This window comes from Cottoperca gobio, unplaced genomic scaffold (assembly GCF_900634415.1).
Source record: "Cottoperca gobio unplaced genomic scaffold, fCotGob3.1 fCotGob3_384arrow_ctg1, whole genome shotgun sequence".
NCBI classification, from domain to species: domain Eukaryota; kingdom Metazoa; phylum Chordata; class Actinopteri; order Perciformes; family Bovichtidae; genus Cottoperca; species Cottoperca gobio.
The window spans coordinates 29,728-52,366 of record NW_021166976.1 but is presented as its reverse complement, the minus strand read 5'-3'; the positions used below and the strand labels follow the sequence as shown (position 1 = coordinate 52,366).

At 39.2% G+C, this 22,639-nt stretch overlaps 2 protein-coding genes across 2 annotated transcripts; both read left to right on the top strand.

The window, feature by feature from the left end:
* Window positions 1-3,087: 3,087 nt before the first annotated feature.
* Window positions 3,088-3,683, top strand: LOC115005876 (histone H2B-like). The gene has a single exon (XM_029427848.1). It carries the CDS (start codon window positions 3,126-3,128, stop codon window positions 3,498-3,500), a length of 375 nt encoding a protein of 124 aa, XP_029283708.1. The 5' UTR covers window positions 3,088-3,125; the 3' UTR covers window positions 3,501-3,683.
* Window positions 3,684-14,070: 10,387 nt separating this feature from the next.
* LOC115005875 (histone H2B-like) lies at window positions 14,071-16,262 on the top strand. The gene has a single exon (XM_029427847.1). It carries the CDS (start codon window positions 14,095-14,097, stop codon window positions 14,467-14,469), a length of 375 nt encoding a protein of 124 aa, XP_029283707.1. The 5' UTR covers window positions 14,071-14,094; the 3' UTR covers window positions 14,470-16,262.
* The last annotated feature ends 6,377 nt before the right edge of the window (window positions 16,263-22,639 follow it).

Genomic DNA, 22,639 nt, shown 5'->3' with positions numbered 1-22,639 from the left:
CACTTCATCAACTTAAAGAGCTTTATCCCTGTTACACATTCCTGTAATCATTAGGAACAGAGTGGCGTTATTTAGCTGTGTGTGTGTCTTTCTAATTTTCCATCTGTATTTTCTGTGACATGTCAGCAGATCAAATTTATTTATATAGCCCAATATCACAAATTATACATTTGTCTCAGTGTGCTTTACAGACTACAGGTTAGACACCCTCTGTCCTTGGACCCTCTCATTGCAAAAACTTCCTAAAAGAAACCCCATAATTAAAGGGGGAAAAACGGAAGAAACCTCAGGGAGAGCATTTAACAGAAATTATGTTGTGTTGAAAAAGAGAAAGTTTGGATGAACCCAGGAAAATGTCAAAAAGGCTTCCCGGTGTCCAGCAGGACCAGGGCAGCAGGCGCAGCCACGATTCCTGATCATGACGTAAACTTTATCAGTCACATGACACAGAAACTCCGGATGATGAGTTAGTAACATACATTTACATAAATGCATACAGAGAGGGAGGCGAGGAAGAGAGCAGGGAGGTGTCCCCCGGCAGTCTAAGCCTATAACTAGCATAACTAGGTGCTGATCCAAGGCAAATCTGAGCCAGCCCTAACTATACGTTTTATCAAAAAGGAAAGTCTTTAGCCTGTGTGGAGAGTGTGTCTGCCTCCTCAACACAAACTGGTTCCACTGGAGAGGAACTTGATAGCTGAAGGCTCTGGCTCCCATTGTACTCTTAGAGACTCTAGGAACTACAAGTAACCCTGCATTCTGGGAGAGCAGTGCTCTAGTTGGTTTTTAAGGTACTATAAGATCTTTAAGATATTCTGGAGCCTGACCATTAATTGCTTTGTAAGTCAGGAGAAGGATTTTGAATTCTATTCTGTATTTTACCGGGAGCCAGTGCAGAGCAGCTAATACAGGAGTAATATGATCCCGTTTCCTTGTTCTTGTCAATACACATGCCGCTGCATTTTGGATCAACTGAAGATTCTTAAGTGACTTTTTGGGACAACCTGATAACAATGAGTTGCAGTAATCCAGCCTTGAAGTAACAAATGCATGGACTAGTTTTTCTGCATCATTTTGAGACAGGATGTGTCTTATTTTTGCAATGTTACGTAGATGAAAGAAGGCAGTCCTTGAGATTTGTTTTATGTGGGAGTTAAACGACAGATCTTGATCAAAGATGACGCCAAGATTCCTTACGGTGGTGCTGGAGGCCAAGTTAATGCCATCCAGAGCTTCTATGTCATTAGACAATGCGTTTTGGAGGCGTTTAGGGCCAAGTATAATAACTTCAGTTTTGTCTGTGTTTAACATCAAAAAGTTGCTAGACATCCAAGTTTTTATGTCCTTAAGGCATGCTTGAAGTTTAGCCAATTGATTGGTTTCATCTGGTTTAATTGATAGATATAATTGGGTATCATCCGCATAACAATGACAGTTTATAGAGTGGTTCCTTATAATATTGCCCAAAGGAAGCATATATAAGGTGAATAGAATCGGTCCAAGTACAGAACCCTGCGAAACTCCAAGACTGACTTTGGCTGTCATGGAGGATTTATCGTTCACAAGTACAAATTGAGATCGCTCAGATAAATATAGATAGATGAAAGAAGGCAGTCCTTGAGATTTGTTTTATGTGGGAGTTAAAAGACAGATCCTGATCAAAGATGACGCCAAGATTCCTTATAGTGGTGCTGGAGGGCAAATTAATGTCACCCAGAGCTTCTATGTCATTAGACAATGCGTTTCGGAGGAGTTTAGGGCCAAGTATAATAACTTCAGTTTTGTCTGTGTTTAACATCAAGAAGTTGCTAGACATCCCTAGACAACACCCTAAAATCAAGCAGAACATGTTTTAATCATGAGGTGCCTAAGTGGCCTGGAATGGGGACAAGCTTACATGAAGAAATATTTAAGTAAGCTACTTGATTATGGTAGTAATTTATAGTTTTATAGTAGTACCTAAATTCTAAATAAGCTAAAAAAGATACAAGCACATACACTAAGACACAGTTGTGGATCAAAGTCTTTTGGGCTATAAAATGTTAGTTTAAAAAGTCCAGAGTACGTCCAGGTGATGTCTTCAAATGTCTTGTATTATCCAATCAGTGGTACAAAACCCAAACATACTTTATTAATTTCATTATCCATTATATGTTCATTTTACTGTGCAAGTCATGCAAAACTGAACCCTAAAAGTCCCATCACTCAATCCCACTGCACATTTCTGAACTATAGTCTAGTGTAGAAAATAGGGGGTATAATACCCATCACGTCTTGACTGATTGTACACCTACTCATCTCTGATGCAATATTCACAGGCAATAATCTGCTGAAAATTCATCGTTCATCATTCTGAAGTTATTGTGTTCACTATGTGTGTTCATTGTAAAGTGTATCAGTTGTTCTGTACTGTTATTGTTGGGCATTGAATAACATATGAAATGTCCATACAATATGTCAATTAGTCAGGGGCTCATCAGTTTACTCAATGATAGAAAAAGGGTCCCTTAAGAATAAAAAGCTGTTCTATTATTGGTTCATTTGATTTTATCAGTGTTTTGTGATTGGACAGGGTAATGGAACTAAAAAGTGAAACACGCTCAGCTGCTACTTTATTAGGTACATATGGAAAGGAGATTTTCAACCTTCACTGATATGAATGAGATAGACAAAATATTGGAAACACCTCCCAGTAAAACAGAGGCCAATTTAACTGCATCTAATTGTATGTTCTGAAACTTTAGCAGAACAACCTGACAAATTAATATATAAAACACTAGTTTTTTAACAAAACTGTCTCCTACAAGGTATTCATTGTGTTCATCAATGCTACAACTTTATATAAACTCAAGGGTAAAATTAATATGGTAAGAAGTACGTTTTTTGTCTTTACTTCCTGTTCTTGATTAATTTAAACCTGCATGTTTTGTAACTTTGTATCAACTACAGGAATGACATCTGCTCACAGGAATAGTTATTTGTTTAGCGCATGCTCAGTCCCGCTCAGAAGACAACCAACCCCGTGCGAGCAACAGCACAGTCACGTTAGCATGAGCGGATATAAATAGACCGCTCTGTGCTCCGGGACATCTCATCCGACTCAGGACAAAGATCCACTGCTCATCATGCCGGACGCCATCGTGAAAGCGCCCAAAAAGGGCTCAAAGAAAGCCGTCTCTAAGACCGCCACCAAGACTGGCAAGAAGAGGAGAAAGTCCAGGAAGGAGAGCTACGCCATCTACGTGTACAAGGTGATGAAGCAGGTCCACCCCGACACCGGCATCTCCTCCAAGGCCATGGGTATCATGAACTGCTTCGTGAGCGACATCTTCGAGCGCATCGCCGGTGAGGCCTCCCGTCTGGCTCACTACAACAAGCGCTCCACCATCACTTCCAGGGAGATCCAGACCGCTGTCCGCCTGCTGCTGCCCGGGGAGCTGGCGAAGCACGCCGTGTCTGAGGGCACCAAGGCCGTGACCAAGTACACCAGCTCCAAGTAAACTGCTGTGAAGTCAACTACTCAAAGGCTCTTTTAAGAGCCACCCACTACATCTGGAGACTTGTCCTGTCAGTTAAACTATTTATTATAGAAAGTGTATAAAAGTCAAATCCTGTCCCTTCAATAACTACAACGTATAGAACAGAAAACAGTTGTATTTTAATGTAACCTGCCGTTTTCGTGCTTTCCCATCTGTAAATACCACGTGTGCAACCAGGTTCTTGGCCTACGGCCATACTACCCTGAACATGTCTGATCTCGAAAGCTAAGCAGGGTCGGGACGGGTCAGTACTTGTTTTGGAGAGCGCCTGGGAATACCCGGTGCTGTAAACTTTTCATTCTTCATCAGCAGTGGGCGCTGCTGCCTCTTCAGTGGCGACACAGCTGACAACAGTTTGCTATTCAACAAAGACCTGCTGAAATACACAAGCCAAGGGGTGGGGGGATTCACTCGAAAATACCTACATACCTATGCTAAATGACCTGTACAAATGTAATGCCCAAAGTAAATTGAAAGCTGCTCTTCAACCATTCACTCCATTCACTGCTTCTGGCACTGAGTAATAGTGGACTGAAGTTTGTTGTTGAGAAAAATGCCTGAAGATGGGTGTATATGGTAGGTATGAGCTGGAAAACACAATAGAAACATAGCACCAACTGTTACCAGTCAGGTTCAAATTTCAGATAAAAGGGACAAAAACATAACATATTAGACAGGTTTTTCTAAGAGTAACACTAGACGTTCACAAACTGTGCATTTGTAGATATTATATTTATCGATTTTAAAAAGGCCATAAATAACTTTTATACCCAATATTCTCTATCAGAAGTAATGACACAAACTAAGTGTGGAAATCATGAATTTATCGCTAAACTTAGTGTCACATGCTCATTCTTAGATGTACGCTGCACTTTTATACTTTGGTGTACTATACACATCACCATGTAAATTGGTGTACTTTTTATATCTTGATCCATGTGACATACACTATGTATGTATATTTTTGTACTTTTATGCCTTGATTAAAGTACCATACGCATTACTATGTATGATGTTATATTCTTATACTTTTGATCAGAATTATATGCATGTCCATGATTAAAAAGAGTACTCACAGAGTGAGTTGAACTGTGGCACACAGGGTGCAGGGAGCTAGCTTTGTTTAGAATATAACCAGATAAGGGGTGCGTAAGAAAAGATGCCCATTCCGCTATCAGAGCAGGTATTGTGTTGAACAGCAGTAACCCAAGACATGAGGAGACCTTAAAGATGTTATGGTAAAACTTTAGCACCCTGTGTCAGGCTGAGACACTGACCGGAGATGTACTGTTCAATATGTATACTTAATGTAGTGTAAGTTCAAATATGTATACTCAATGTAGTGTAAGTTCAAATATATGTATACTTAATGTAGTGTAAGTTCAAATATGTATACTTAATGTCGTGTAAGTTCAAATATGTATACTCAATGTAGTGTAAGTTCAAATATATGTATACTTAATGTAGTGTAAGTTCCCAGTAAATGTAACCAGTTACCAAATCAGGACACCAAAGATGAAACTGTGCCAAGAGACATGATTACGCCTACCACACCAACAAAAACCAATAAAAAGAAGGGATACTCATATTTTGCTAGTGTGTATATACTGTATGTGAATGCTCATTCGTGGCCTTTTTGTGAAACTGCGACAGTTAACTACGTTGGTGTTCTGTGGAGCAACGAAGCTGATTGGCCCTCATGAGTATAATTTGATGTTTTGATTTGAATAAATAACTTGATATTATAACCCAAAGATTCCTGGTCCGTCTCTTTTACAGATAAAAACACGTAACATAAGTAAAGTATAAAACATTTATTTTATAATATGTTTGTTTATTTTGTATTTTATTATTAATAAATACAATTATAATTACATTTGTAAAAATAAAACCATGGTTGTCACATGTCTAAAGCTTCAGCAGTTCATTGGCTACACAATATGCGAGTCAGCGAGAGCTCCTTCTGTAAACAAAAGAAGAGGGCTGGCACTTCCTTATCAAGTTGACACTCATTGGCTCTTAATAGCTGTAGATAACGCATGGAAGCTCCGATTGGCTCAAATGAAGTGTCAATCGAAAGGTCAGAGTTCGGCATCCCGCTAGCAAATATCAAAATAGCGATAATAGCTTGATAACTGCTGTTTTTACCGAGTATCATCGCGAAAATAAACACATCGATCAGCTGATTTCAAAGATTGCAACAGTTGTTCATGGGCTTTTATCAATGTGACGATGTTCAAGATGGATATATTTTTATTCGAAATCTATTGGACCTCTGCAATGACACAGGAAGTGTTTTTTTTTAAACTATTACTGATTACAGGATTATGATGAGATAGGTGAGTTGGCTCAAAGTTATGAGTTTGATTGTGAGTTTGTTTGCTTGTGTGAGATGCCTACTGTACTTGCTGTTGTGATTTTGATCTCAAAACAGTTTTACTCACGAAATAGACGAGATTCTAAGCTTTCTAACGACATGTGGCATTGCGTAACAACTCAATCATGGCGGACTGTAAACAACCCAGGGCAAGATACAACCTTTCTGAAAATGCAATACTATCACATGACCACCCGTTAAGAGGTTAAATAAAATAACAGCCTACAGAGTAAAGATTGTTTACTTTCCTTCCACTTTTACATTAGCCTACTAATATAAATATATTGTAATGTTTGCAGGTAATGACAGCAGTAAGAATAAACAGGAAAAGGCTCTTTCAGGATGATGTGGTGGCTAGTAAATAACAAAGCTATTCATTTAATTAATTTATATTTATATAATAAATATACAAAAGTCAATTTGATAGTTTTCTGAATTAGAAATAGATGGGGGAAATCGGTTATAATAATCTTCTGCTTATAGTGATCAATTTGACCCTAATTTATAATCATTGTACTAAATAACTTTAAGGCTAATGAATAATGGTTGTGTACTTTTCCTTTAGTCTACTAACATAAATAAATCCTAATGTAATGACAGTAAGAATAAAGAGGAAAAAGCTCTTTCAGGATGATGTGATGGCTCTTAAAAGAGCCTTTAGTGGGAGCTGTAGTTCAGACTGATGACAGCTCACTTCTTCTTGGGTGCTACTTTCTTCACTTTGGGCTTGACAACCTTTGCGGGGTCTTTCTTGGTTGCAGGGGACCTTTTTCACCACTTTATTTACTGTTTCCATCTGTAATGTCACTTAATGTCTGTAATAGCTAATAGTTTTCCTTTCTTTGTACCTTTTCTTTTTACCTTTTTAGTGTAGTGATGGGAATTCCAGCTATTGTAATTGATCCACATCATTTGGATCTTTAATTACCACTTCTTGGCTGTGGTACTCTTTAAAAAATGTTTTTACTTAGATAGGCTTACTCACTGTTTAATTTGCTCCTGAAACTTGCCATATTTTTGTCTTCAACAAATTCGAAATAGCAGTTAATTTTAGTGAAAAATTGCACTTAATGTCTTCTCTATAATTTCTACACTTTGCAAAGTCATTCAGCGGGCCTCTGGCAGTCCAGTTTTACCCCGTGGGCCGTATGTTTGACAATCCTGGTTAAAAAGAAATGGGTAGCATTTGTAAAGAAAATTGTTTAATTATACATAATGTGAATTATCATTCAGTTCTTGAGTACAATTATCTATAAATTAAATAAAAAAGAGAGAAACTTGAGGAGGTAATATCTTGTGCTATCTAGTATAAGTGAATCTTCTACAGCACCCTCAAAGTGCATATTTTAATTCAGCACAATTATCAAATCAATGACAATGTTGCTAACATTGGCTAGACATGATTTTAAAAAGAGTATCAAACACGTAATAGCAAAACAAAACATGCTGCGTAAGCAAACATGTGAGGAGGGTCCAGTGGCGGTTCTAGACCATCATCATTGGGGGGGGGGGGCCTAGCTGGGGCCAAGTGTTCTGTCAGAGGGGTACATTCAACCTGGGACAAAAGAGACGAAGCAGTGTTCAAGCCTTCAATATTTTTAGTTAAGTATAAATAATAAGTTAAAGTTAACGCCTTTTATTGTCATTATACAAAAAGTACAACGAGATTCAGAGTGCAACTGAGTGTAGTGGTACAGGCCAGATACACACAGAGAGACGCGGAGACGGGGGATTTAAATGCAAGCGCGTCGGGAGAAAGTGAAGAAATGAGAGAAAACCGAAAAAGAAGCACTGCACTAAAGACTTATCTAAAGACTTTGGCCTTTATTTATTTGATTTGTTTGCTGTGGTTCTGTGTTAAGTTGTTCATTTAAAGGTTTGATTAAATGTTAAACAATAGTAACTGTGTTTTTCTTTTTGTAACAAAAATAAATGCATAAAAATAAGACTTTTATGAAAACACTGAATGAAAAATTGCTTACCAACACACAAACCATTAATAATTGCTAAATTAGGCTAAAATTAGAAGTCTCCGAGTGACACTAAATGAAGAGCCATATGGGAGCACACTCGTTACCATGGGAACCTAAACAAAAACACACATGCCATGATTGATCACTGGAGAGATGCTGTCATCAGTCAGGAACATACCAATCATGGTATTGTTTTTGTTGTGCGCTAGGGTGCTACGGAGAAACAGACTGAACAAGAAGGCGACCATCGAGAGCGTGCTGTCATACTCCATCTCTGTGTGGTATGCTGGATGTTCAGCTGCGGATAAGAAAGCCCTGCAGAGAGTGATTAGGATGGCAGAGAAAACAGTTGGCTGACCCCTGCCGTCTCTGGAACACATCTCCACCTCCTGCTGCCTCAGCAAACAAAATAATAAAGGACAGCTCTCACTCAGGTCACAGACTGTTCTCTTTCCTGCCTTCTGGGAGAAGATACAGGAGCTTCAAATCACGGACAAACAGACTAAAAAACAGTTTCTACCCCTGGGCCGTCAGGCTGCTTAATCACCACACCTAATGCAATATCCATAACCATCTTCACACATATACACACTCTGAATGCACTTTTAATCATGTTTTAATAATTATGTCAATATTTTTAACTATTTTCCCCCCGTATGATTGCTTATGTTATCTGTCCTACTGCCGTGTTTTTAATGTTATGTATGCACTCTGCCCACCTTCCTTCTTTTACATAATGGTATGATCCTAGTCTGTCCTCGCATGGTGTTTCCATCAAAATAAAGTCCCGCCCCTGCCTGGACCGTCACAAAATCAGTACTTTTTGTATATTGCACATTGTACAATATTCGTTCGGAGGGGGGGACACAGGTGGGTCCAGGCTCAGTGTTGCAGGAGCACTGGCCCCTGTTGCCCCCCCCCCCCAGAACCGCCACTGAGAGGGTCATTGAGAGACATTACTGTGACTTGTATACCAATTTCAACCAGAACAGCAGCTACAGGATGATGATGGAGGAGAGGGAGGCTGCTCTGGCCTTGTGGAGATTGTGATGAGGGGGCAGTCTCAGCTGCCTTTTCAACCTGATAGGAGGATTAAAATAAAGTGATTCATGTGAAATGCTGTAATTATTCTATAGATTACAGGTATTGATGCAGGTGCATGTGACGTCACGCTTATTTTCCAACCATGTTGGATGATATACACAACCAAGACGGCGGCCGTTCACGTGTGAGTTGCTGCAACGCTTCGTAATTTTCTTTGTATTTAAACGTCTAAGATTGAAAGAAAATGCCAACCTTGTGCGCAGTGTATAATTGTGGTAATAACACTACTCGTGACCCAGAGAAACGATTCTTTAGATTTCCTAAAATCATCAAAAACAACGATCCACAAAAAAGGGATGAATTACTGTCTACCGAACGCCGTAAACTGTGGTTTAGCAACATAAATTGTAAGGATTTAACAGAAGAAAAAGCACAATTCACCCGTGATAAAACAAACCCAGATTGGGCGCCAACACAAAAATTAGGACACGAAAAGATCAGGACGAATGCTCATCTCGCAGCATGAAGAAGCAGCAGGACGAAGGAAAGATCTTCCAAGAAAGCAAAATTAGAAGCAGCCCAAGCCTCAGTATCTTTGAATACACTAGATCTAAAATGTGTATCAACTTCGCCAGGTAAGATGTTTACAATATGTGTATATATAGTCCCTAAATTTAAAAGCATGTGCTGATAAATGTATTTAATGAAATTGCTATTTTAGTTTTACTAATACATGTTTACTTTTTGTTGAACAGATGTACCAGATTCAAAAAATGAAATTCTCACAGATCAAAACTTCCCAGAGACAAGAGATTGTGAATGCCAAACAGATCTCACTTGGTTACAAATAGAACAATACAGCAATAGAAGTTGAACAAACAAGAAAGATAGCGAATGTAAGAATACATGTGGAGCATGTAATTGGTTTAGTTAGGCGCAAGTATGTAATTTTGCAAAGTATCTTACTGATAGACACTATTACTGCTAAGCCTGGACAATCTTTTTCACCAATTGATAAGATTGCTAAAGTTTGTTGTGCATTGTGTAATTTATCTCCATCAATTGTTCCTTTTCAATAATATATATATATATATATATATTTCAAATATATAATATATATATATATATACAAGTAATTTGTGACATACTCGAAATATTTTGTGATATTGTATTTTTTATATTTAAAAGATGTTTTGTCAGAATTTTAGTATACTTTCATTGAAATAATATTATTTACCACTGTCCTGTTGGAGCTAGGTCAATTCTCATACACTTTATATGGTACCAAACAATTTTACAATTATTATTGTCCCACCCAATGAGTTGGCTTCCCTGAATGTCTTCTCTGCAATAGCACCATCCGAGTCTTCCTCTTCTTCTACAATAAGTGTAATAGGCCTGGTGTACCATTTTCCTAATATTTCTGGTAGTACACCAACAGTGTACAATTTAGAAGCCTTGGCTACAGCTGCTTTCCAAAATACATTATTTGCATAGATGCGTTCAATATGAACATCCTGTTCAGTCCAAACCACAAAATCACAGTATTCCACATCAATGAAGAAGATCTGTGCCTGTACTTGATGTATGCATGTTTGTGATCCAGTGATATGTTGCCGTCAATCTCAATTAAGCAGCTGTTTTTTTGACTAGCAGCTTCACATATTGTTGATTGTTTATAACAAAATGGACATTTTATCTTGCAGCATCCAGTACCACAGCAATCACAATTCACCATTCCATCGGGTGAAGCTCCAAGATGAGGCCACTGGAGATTAATGTTGAGACCACTGTCAGACACAACAAAGTGCTCATGGGCTCCACACATCTTTCTTTCATATGCTTCTCTTGCAAATCTTTCATGTGTACAACCCCATCTAAAGAAAGAAGAATTAATTAAAATTGTGTTTGAACTGGTCAAATTTTACATTCTTCTTCTGTTATGGAAATGGAAACCTTCTCACAGGCACTTAACAAATCCACATAATTCATATCCATTAATTCATCGCTGTGAAGTGTGGTCAATGGTTTAGGGATGCCTTCTGTCTCTTTTGGTACAAATTCCTCGTTGTAGGGTGCAACAAGAGTTAGTACTGCAGTTTTGACACCAGAAGCAGCAATGCCAGAATAAAACGTCTCAATATCTTTATTAGATGAAGCCACCAGCTTTGTTCTCGTTTTACCTCTGGACTGACTAGGTGTCTCACCTCACAACCAAGTGTTTTTTGTCTTTTTTTGGCCGAGTTAAAATCCATATCGCTGACTGGTAAATAAGGCACTTTCTTTACATGTGATGGACAGCTCTCACCCACTATTTATTCTAGAAAGTGTACAATATTTATAATCTCGTCAATTCAATAACTACATGAAATATTAATAAATAAAGCTACTGTCATTCCACTTTAAATACAGGTGTACAAATGGAGGAGGCCCTGTAACACTGATCCCGTGCCCCCTCCGAACGAAGATAATACATAATTTACTTTATGACTTGACTCTATTTAGATGGGCACACTATGCGGCCAATCACATGCGAGGACAGACTAGGATCATACCATTATGTGAAAGTAGGAAGGAGGCAGACCCTGCAAAGACAGCGAGTGTAGTGGTACAGGCCAGATACACACAGATACGGGGGTTTTATATACAAGCGTGTCGGGAGAAAGTGAAAAAAATTACTTTAAATATGCAGAAAAAATAAGCTTTTTATGAAAACACTAAATTAAAAATTGCTTACCAACACAAACTATTTAGAATTGCTAAATTAGGCTAAAAAAGAAAGCTCCGAGTGATACTAAATGAAGAGCAACTCTCCTAAGAGAGCCGAGCCAAAAGAGCAGAATCTTTGAAAAGAGTATGAACAGACTGACTCATTACCATGGGAACCTAAATAAAATCACGCATGCCATGATTGATCACTGGAGAGATGCTGTAATTAGTCAGGAAAATAACAATCATGGTATTGTTTTTGTTATGCGCTATAATTTATACCTAACTAAAAATATTGAAGGCTTGAACACTGCTTCGTCTCTTTTGTCCCAGGTTGAATGTACCCCTCTGATAAAACACTTGGTCTCAGCCAAGCCCCCATAGAACCATCACTGATCCTTGTACGTTATAGTTACATATCCTTTTCCTCCCTGTATTTTAAAACGTGTGAAGGGAATACATAATATAGAACGAGTACTATAATTTTGGTAATAATAATATGATAATATGATAGGTTGTACAACACAATCTACCATGATAAACTCCAGTGCTGATTTTGTTGACATGAAATGGGCTATCAAAATGTTCAATAACGTCCAAGCAGGTGATATCCTTTTTTTAAATTTGTAATTGAATTCATCTGTGATGAGTGGCAGGTGTAAAGACACCAGAGTTTGTCACTGTTTCTTTTCATCACTGTACACCACAAAAGTGGGACTTGAGAAGAAGTCAAAACATTGTTGCAGCAAAGAGATTCTTCACATTAGTGGAGACTTTAATGTTTTTGTGTTCACTGAATACAGTGTTACCAAGACGTCTGAGACCAATGTCACTGGAGCCTGAACCTCTCAGTAAGGAAACAAGTTGACTGAAGACCCTGACAGGAGTTCGCCAAAGAACAGAAAACAATAGATTATATTTAATGTAACTTTCCGTTTTCGTGCTTTCCCATCTATAAATAGCACGTATGCGTCTATGTTCTTCGCGTTCTGATCTCGGAAGGTAAGCAGGGTCGGGCCGGGTCAGTTACCTGTCAGAATGCTAAAGCTATGTTTACGTTTACGTTAGCGAGGATAACATCGGCGCTCTTCTCACTCACATACCACGGCTTGAGCGGTGTATCTCGAGCTCTTTGAGAGTGATTTACACGGGCATGGACGGGCACCCTGTCATCTTTCAGTGGTTTGGTAAGATGACTACCAACCCACCCAGAAACAAAGAAATGATAAGCATCTAAACTCTTGTATGCCTTCATTTGTGCGTTGGTTGCCCACGACGTTTGTAGCACAAGATAGTTCACAATATCCAGATATTCAATCGGTGGTAATGAATCTAAATCCTCAATATAATCAGACGGCTTTAGCGTGTATAGGTCAAGGTTGCAAATTTGGACTTTTTCTCTGAATCTTGCATTTGCAGAGGACTCCAGAGAGTCAAAATACTTCGAAGAAATCGGAGTTGTATTGTTGTAGTTGTTCGATTTAGACCTAATTTTTGATTTGTATATCATCCAACATGGCGTCGCACGCATACGTTACACAGTTTTGTCACGTGATTGCACACGAAGAATTGGGATATAAATTCTTCTCCAAAAGAAAAAGGTTTCTTCTGTTAGCAATACAGTTAGTCACTAAGTATGACGCTCTCAGTGCAATCGCATGTGTTGATGTGGTGACCATCAGTAATTGTTTATGTCCTTCTTGTTCATGTTTTTTTCTTTCAAAAAACTCCATGGGCTTGTCTTTTAACGCCGGGTGCCGGCGAAGCCATTATGAAGGCTTCGTTGCCTCATGTGCGAGCCTGTATAATATGCAGAGCGGCACATGAGAATCACCTGTAGCGATAAACACGTATTTTGAGTAGGACTCCTGATATTGTCTTTTAAATGTCTCCTCATTGGGTCTTTTCCCTTTTTTCAAAAAAGCTCTTTAAAGATGTTTGTTTTCCACTCATTGTTGCTTGTGGGCTTATATATTTTAAGTAAAGTATCACGTGACAGACGAGTGTCTTGACACGTGTCAAGAGACACAGACGCACAGACAGATGTATCCGGTGATTTTTCTAAATAAAACCTTTCAAAATAAAATGTTTTTTTATTCAATCTTTCTGTGCGGCCCAATACCAAATGACCCACGGACCGATACCAGTCCGCGGACCGGTGGTTGGGACCACTGATGTAGACAAGCTCTAAGTCTGCCCGAGTCAGGCAGCTGTCTGAGGGCAGACTGGAGCTACACAGACTCACTATCGCCTCCTAACTGTGTATCAACTCCAAGAATGACATCTGCTCACAGGAATAGTTATTTGTTTAGCGCATGCTCAGTCCCGCTCAGAAGACAACCAACCCCGTGCGAGCAACAGCACAGTCACATTAGCATCGAGTGAATATAAATAGACCGCTCTGTGCTCCGGGACATCTCATCCGACTCAGGACAAAGATCCACTGCTCATCATGCCGGACGTCACCGTGAAAGCGCCCAAGAAGGGCTCAAAGAAAGCCGTCTCTAAGACCGCCACCAAGACTGGCAAGAAGAGGAGAAAGTCCAGGAAGGAGAGCTACGCCATCTACGTGTACAAGGTGATGAAGCAGGTCCACCCCGACACCGGCATCTCCTCCAAGGCCATGGGTATCATGAACTGCTTCGTGAGCGACATCTTCGAGCGCATCGCCGGTGAGGCCTCCCGTCTGGCTCACTACAACAAGCGCTCCACCATCACTTCCAGGGAGATCCAGACCGCTGTCCGCCTGCTGCTGCCCGGGGAGCTGGCGAAGCACGCCGTGTCTGAGGGCACCAAGGCCGTGACCAAGTACACCAGCTCCAAGTAAACTGCTGTGAAGTCAACTACTCAAAGGCTCTTTTAAGAGCCACCCACTACATCTGGAGACTTGTCCTGTCAGTTAAACTATTTATTATAGAAAGTGTATAAAATTCAAATCCTGTCACTTCAATAACTACATGTAGAACAGAAAATCAGTTGTATTTTAATGTAACCTGCCGTTTTCGTGCTTTCCCATCTGTAAATACCACGTGTGCAACCAGGTTCTTGGCCTACGGCCATACCACCCTGAACATGTCTGATTTCGAAAGCTAAGCAGGGTCGGGACGGGTCAGTACTTGTTTTGGAGAGCGCCTGGGAATACCCGGTGCTGTAAACTTTTCATTCTTTCATCAGCAGTGGGCGCTGCTGCCTCTTCAGTGGCGACACAGCTGACAACAGTTTGCTATTCAACAAAGACTTGCTGAAATTCACAAGCCAAGGGGTGGGGGGATTCACTCAAATACCTACATACCTATGCTAAATAACCTGTACAAATGTAATGCCCAAAGTAAATTGAAAGCTGCTCTTCAACCATTCACTCCATTCACTGCTTCTGGCACTGAGTAATAGTGGACTGAAGTTTGTTGTTGAGAAAGATGCCTGAAGATGGGTGTATATGGTAGGTATGAGCTGGAAAACACAATAGAAACATAGCACCAAGTGTTACCAGGTTCAAATTTCAGATTAACTGGACAACAACATAACATATTAGACAAGTTTTTCTAAGAGTAACACCAGGCGTTCACAAACTGCATTTGTAGATATTATATTTATCGATTTTAAAAAGGCCATAAATAACTTGTATACCCAATATTCTCTATCAGAAGTAATGACACAAACTAAGTGTGGAAATCATGAATTTATTGCTAAACTTAGTGTCACGTGCTCATTCTTAGATGTACACTGCACTTTTATACTTTGGTGTACTATACACATCACCATGTAAATTGGTGTACTTTTTATATCTTGATCCATGTGACATACACATTACTATGTATGTATATTTTTGTACTTTTATGCCTTGATTAAAGTACCATACACATTACTATGTATGATGTTATATTCTTATACTTTTGATCAGAATTATATGCATGTCCATGATTAAAAAGAGTACTCACAGAGTGAGTTGAACTGTGGCACACAGGGTGCAGGGAGCTAGCTTTGTTTAGAATATAACCAGATAAGGGGTGCGTAAGAAAAGATGCCCATTCCGCTATCAGAGCAGGTGTTGTGTTGAACAGCAGTAACCCAAGACATGAGGAGACCTTAAAGATGTTATGGTAAAACTTTAGCACCCTGTGTCAGGCTGAGACACTGACCGGAGATGTACTGTTCAATATGTATACTTAATGTAGTGTAAGTTCAAATATGTATACTAAATGTAGTGTAAGTTCAAATATGTATACTTAATGTAGTGTAAGTTCAAATATGTATACTTAATGTCGTGTAAGTTCAAATATGTATACTCAATGTAGTGTAAGTTCAAATATATGTATACTTAATGTAGTGTAAGTTCCCAGTAAATGTAACCAGTTACCAAATCAGGACACCAAAGATGAAACTGTGCCAAGAGACATGATTACGCCTACCACACCAACAAAAACCAATAAAAAGAAGGGATACTCATATTTTGCTAGTGTGTATATACTGTATGTGAATGCTCATTCGTGGCCTTTTTGTGAAACTGCGACAGTTAACTACGTTGGTGTTCTGTGGAGCAACGAAGCTGATTGGCCCTCATGAGTATAATTTGATGTTTTGATTTGAATAAATAACTTGATATTATAACCCAAAGATTCCTGGTCCGTCTCTTTTACAGATAAAAACACGTAACATAAGTAAAGTATAAAACATTTATTTTATAATATGTTTGTTTATTTTGTATTTTATTATTAATAAATACAATTATAATTACATTTGTAAAAATAAAACCATGGTTGTCACATGTCTAAAGCTTCAACGGTTCATTGGCTACACAATATGCAAGTCAGCGAGAGCTCCTTCTGTAAACAAAAGAAGAGGGCTGGCACTTCCTTATCAAGTTGACACTCATTGGCTCTTAATGGCTGTAGATAACGCATGGAAGCTCCGATTGGCTCAAATGAAGTGTCAATCGAAAGGTCAGAGTTCGGCATCCCGCTAGCAAATATCAAAATAGCGATAATAGCTTGATAACTGCTGTTTTTACCGAGTATCATCGCGAAAATAAACACATCGATCAGCTGATTTCAAAGATTGCAACAGTTGTTCATGGGCTTTTATCAATGTGACGATGTTCAAGATGGATATATTTTTATTCGAAATCTATTGGACCTCTGCAATGACACAGGAAGTGTTTTTTTTTAAAACTATTACTGATTACAGGATTATGATGAGATAGGTGAGTTGGCTCAAAGTTATGGGTTTGATTGTGAGTTTGTTTGCTTGTGTGAGATGCCTACTGTACTTGCTGTTGTGATTTTGATCTCAAAACAGTTTTGCTCACGAAATAGACGAGATTCTAAGCTTTCTAACGACATGTGGCATTGCGTAACAACTCAATCATGGCGGACTGTAAACAACCCAGGGCAAGATACAACCTTTCTGAAAATGCAATACTATCACATGACCACCCGTTAAGAGGTTAAATAAAATAACAGCCTACAGAGTAAAGATTGTTTACTTTCCTTCCACTTTTACATTAGCCTACTAATATAAATATATTGTAATGTTTGTAGGTAATGACAGCAGTAAGAATAAACAGGAAAAGGCTCTTTCAGGATGATGTGGTGGCTAGTAAATAACAAAGCTATTCATTTAATTAATTAATATTTATATAATAAATATACAAAAGTCAATTTGATAGTTTTCTGAATTAGAAATAGATGGGGGAAATCGGTTATAATAATCTTCTGCTTATAGTGATCAATTTGACCCTAATTTATAATCATTGTACTAAATAACTTTAAGGCTAATGAATAATGGTTGTGTACTTTTCCTTTAGTCTACTAACATAAATATATCCTAATGTAATGACAGTAAGAATAAAGAGGAAAAGGCTCTTTCAGGATGATGTGGTGGCTCTTAAAAGAGCCTTTAGTGGGAGCTGTAGTTCAGACTGATGACAGCTCACTTCTTCTTGGGTGCTACTTTCTTCACTTTGGGCTTGACAACCTTTGCGGGGTCTTTCTTGGTTGCAGGGGCCTTTTTCACCACTTTATTTACTGTTTCCATCTGTAATGTCACTTAATGTCTGTAATAGCTAATAGTTTTCCTTTCTCTGTACCTTTTCTTTTTACCTTTTTAGTGTAGTGATGGGAATTCCAGCTATTGTAATTGATCCACATCATTTGGATCTTTAATTACCACTTCTTGGCTGCGGTACTCTTTAAAAAATGTTTTTACTTAGATAGGCTTACTCACTGTTTAATTTGCTCCTGAAACTTGCCATATTTTTGTCTTCAACAAATTCGAAATAGCAGTTAATTTTATTGAAAAATTGCACTTAATGTCTTCTCTATAATTTCTACACTTTGCAAAGTCATTCAGCGGGCCTCTGGCGGTCCGGTTTTACCCCGTGGGCCGTATGTTTGACAATCCTGGTTAAAAAGAAATGGGTAGCATTTGTAAAGAAAATTGTTTAATTATACATAATGTGAAATATCATTCAGTTCTTGAGTACAATTATCTATAAATTAAATAAAAAAGAGAGAAACTTGAGGAGGTAATATCTTGTGCTATCTAGTATAAGTGAATCTTCTACAGCACCCTCAAAGTGCATATTTTAATTCAGCACAATTATCAAATCAATGACAATGTTGCTAACATTGGCTAGACATGATTTTAAAAAGAGTATCAAACACGTAATAGCAAAACAAAACATGCTGCGTAAGCAAACATGTGAGGAGGGTCCAGTGGCGGTTCTAGACCATCATCATTGGGGGGGGGGGCCTAGCTGGGGCCAAGTGTTCTGTCAGAGGGGTACATTCAACCTGGGACAAAAGAGACGAAGCAGTGTTCAAGCCTTCAATATTTTTAGTTAAGTATAAATAATAAGTTAAAGTTAACGCCTTTTATTGTCATTATACAAAAAGTACAACGAGATTCAGAGTGCAACTGAGTGTAGTGGTACAGGCCAGATACACACAGAGAGACGCGGAGACGGGGGATTTAAATGCAAGCGCGTCGGGAGAAAGTGAAGAAATGAGAGAAAACCGAAAAAGAAGCACTGCACTAAAGACTTATCTAAAGACTTTGGCCTTTATTTATTTGATTTGTTTGCTGTGGTTCTGTGTTAAGTTGTTCATTTAAAGGTTTGATTAAATGTTAAACAATAGTAACTGTGTTTTTCTTTTTGTAACAAAAATAAATGCATAAAAATAAGACTTTTATGAAAACACTGAATGAAAAATTGCTTACCAACACACAAACCATTAATAATTGCTAAATTAGGCTAAAATTAGAATTCATAATATAGAACGAGTACTATAATTATGGTAATAATAATATGATAATATGATAGGTTGTACAACACAATCTACCATGATAAACTCCAGTGCTGATTTTGTTGACATGAAATGGGCTATCAAAATGTTCAATAACGTCCAAACGTTTAAATTTGTAATTAAACTCATCTGTGATGAGTGGCAGGTGTAAAGACACCAGAGTTTGTCACTGTTTCTTTTCATCACTGTACACCACAAAAGTGGGACTTGAGAAGAAGTCAAAACATTGTTGCAGCAAAGAGATTCTTCACATTAGTGGAGACTTTAATGTTTTTGTGTTCACTGAATACAGTGTTACCAAGACGTCTGAGACCAATGTCACTGGAGCCTGAACCTGTCAGTAAGGAAACAAGTTGACTGAAGACCCTGACAGGAGTTCGCCAAAGAACAGAAAACAATAGATTATATTTAATGTAACTTTCCGTTTTCGTGCTTTCCCATCTATAAATAGCACGTATGCGTCTATGTTCTTCGCGTTCTGATCTCGGAAGCTAAGCAGGGTCGGGCCGGGTCAGTTACCTGTCAGAATCAGAATAATTTGTATTGCCATGTAGGTTTTCACTTAGAAGTAATTTGCTGTGGTTAGTTGGTGCATAAGAACAGAAATTGGTGCATAATTCAAAGTACTAAAATAGACATTAAAGTACTGATCGTCAAAAATATAAAACATTTACAATATATACAAAATATAGACAGTAGAGACAATGTACAATATACAATACAAGGACAGTTGGCTGAGCATTACGTTAATGTAACGTGTAGAGGGGGGGAGGGAGAGACAGTGTCAGTGGGGGTCTCTGGCCTTGTTGATGAGGCCGACTGCAGAGGGGAAGAAACTGTTCTTGTGGCGTGAGGTTTTGGTCCTGATGGACCGCAGCCTCATGCCGGATGGGAGTGACTCAAAGAGTCTGTGTCCAGGGTGGGTGGGAGGGTTCAGCTGCAATCTTACCTGAACGCTTCCGGGTCCTGGAGGCATACAGGTCCTGGAGGGATGGCAGATTGCAGCTGATCACCTTCTCCGCAGAGCGATTGACACGCTGCTGTCTGACCTTGTCCTGGTCAGTGGCAGCAGCGTACCAGATGGTGATGGAGGAGGTGAGAATGGACTCGATGATGCCAGTGTAGAAGTGCACCATCATCGTCTTTGGCACGTCTAATTTCCTCAGCTGCCGCAGGAAGTACATCCTCTGCTGGGCTTTTTTGATGAGGGAGCTGATGTTGAGCTCCCACTTCAGGTCCTGGGTGATGATGGTGCCCAGGAAGCATAAGGACTCCACAATGTCAACAGGGGATTCACACAGGGTGATTGGGGCAGGTGTGACTGGGCTCTTCCTGAAGTCCTCAATCATCTCCACTGTCTTTAGAGCATTTAGCTGGTGACTGGAGGTGCAGCTGTTGGTGTACAGGGAGAAGAGCAGAGGAGAAAGAACACAACCTTGGGGGGATCCGGTGCTGATGGTCCGGAAGTCAGAAACATGTTTACCTAGCTTCACGTGCTGTCTCCTGTCAGACAGGAAGTCTGTGATCCACCTGCAGGTGGAGTCAGGCACACTCAGCTGGGAGAGCTTGTCATGTATCAGAGCTGGGATGATGGTGTTGAAGGCAGAGCTGAAGTCCACAAACAGGATCCTGGTGTAGGTTCCTGTGGAATTCAGGTGCTAGAGAATGAAGTGGAGGGCCAAGTTGACAGTATCTGTTGGCTTTGTGATTGGGTCTTTCTATTCAACAAAGACATGCTGAAATATACAAGTAAATAAAACAGCCCACAGTTTACTCACTTTTTTCTTTTAAATTAAGATTTGTATTCCTTTTTAAAAATATTGTATATTTAGCCCATGTAAATGTAAACCAGTGAATAACGATTATGTGTTTAGATATGGTTTTATTTTGTGACAATTCACCATTATTTTAATAACTTGAGCTCACGTTCACTAATCTTTGTTGCCAGTATTTCTACATGTACTACTCTGTTCATGTTTTTCTGATGGCTCTTAGTATGATATTAATAAGGTGCTGTTGGTGGTTATTCCTACTTTACCGTCAGCCCTGGGACTAAATGGATGTGAAGGTTTTAGCACGTTGCTCATGTTGTTGCTCAGACTGAACTTCCAGACAGTCGATGGAGCTGCTCACATTCACTTTACACTGGATGTGAAACATATTTTTGTAACTAAACAGTAAAATAAAGTTTAGTGAAGACGGAGTCAAGAATTCAATCTTAAATCACACCTGCATAGCTATAAACTATGTGTTTATATTTACAGTGGAAATCACTTATATGGATCAAAAAGCTCAGGGCAGAATCATTGCAGGACAAATGTTTACATCATTTGTTCTGGTCGACAAATAATCTTCATTGTTAATTTTGAGTCTTTTCATACGTTACTGGACAACATACGTAAGTGGAAACAATTAATGTATGTTTACAGGACTGTCTCAGAAAATTAGAATATTGTGATAAAGTTCTTTATTTTCTGTAATGCAATTAAAAAAACATAAATGTCATGCATTCTGGATTCATTACAAATCAACTGAAATATTGCAAGCCTTTTATTATTTTAATATTGCTGATTATGGCTTACAGCTTAAGAAAACTCAAAAATCCTATCTCAAAAAATTAGAATAGTTCCTCAGACCAAGTAAAAAAAAAGATTTATAACAGCAAAACAAAATCAAACATTTGAAAATGTCCATTAATGCACTCAGTACTTGGTTGGGAATCCTTTTGCACGGATTACTGCATCAATGCGGCGTGGCATGGAGGCAATCAGCCTGTGGCATTGCTGAGGTGTTATGGATGCCCAGGATGCTTCAATAGCGGCCTTTAGCTCATTAGCATTGTTGGGTCTGGTGTCTTTCAGCTTCTTCTTCACAATACCCCACATATTCTCTATGGGGTTCAGGTCAGGGGAATTGGCAGGCCAATCGAGGACAGTAATGCCATGGTCAGTACACCAGTTACTGGTGGTTTTGGCACTGTGGGCAGGTGCCAGATCATGCTGGAAAAAGAAATTCCTCATCTCCATAGAGCTTTTCAGCAGACGGAAGCATGTAGTGCTCTAAAATCTCTTGGTACACAGCTGCATTTACTCTGGGCTTGATGAAACACAGTGGGCCAACACCAGCAGCTGACATGGCTCCCCAAACCATCGCTGACTGTGGGAACTTCACACTGGATTTCAAGCAACTTGGATTTTGCTCCTCTCCAGCCTTTCTCCAGACTCTGGCGCCTTGACTTCCAAATGAAATACAAAACTTGCTTTCGTCTGAAAAGAGGACTTTGGACCACTCTGCAACTGTCCAGTGCTTCTTTTCCATAGCCCAAGTCAGACGCTTCTTCCGTTGTCTTGAGTTCAGAAGTGGCTTGACCATGGGAATACGGCTATTGTAGCCCATTTCCCGGACACGTCTGTGAACAGTGGCTTTTGATACCTGGACTCCAGCTTCAGTCCACTGTCTTTGAAGCTCCCCCAAATTCTGGAAGCGACTCTTCTTCACAATGCTGTTAAGGCTGCGGTCATCTCTCTTGGTTGTGCAGCGTTTCCTGCCACATTTCCCCCTTCTAACAGACTTTTTGTGGATGTGCTTTGAAACTGCACTCTGTGCACTCTCTGGGATTTTTGTGTCTTACCCTCCTGATGGAGGGTGTCAATGATGGTCCTCTGGACAGCAGTCAGATCAGCAGTCTTCCCC

Excerpts from the sequence above, each read along its gene's own strand:
- LOC115005875 (XM_029427847.1), top strand. The coding sequence starts at position 14,095 with ATGCCGGACGTCACCGTGAAAGCGCCCAAGAAGGGCTCAAAGAAAGCC.
- LOC115005876 (XM_029427848.1), top strand. The coding sequence starts at position 3,126 with ATGCCGGACGCCATCGTGAAAGCGCCCAAAAAGGGCTCAAAGAAAGCC.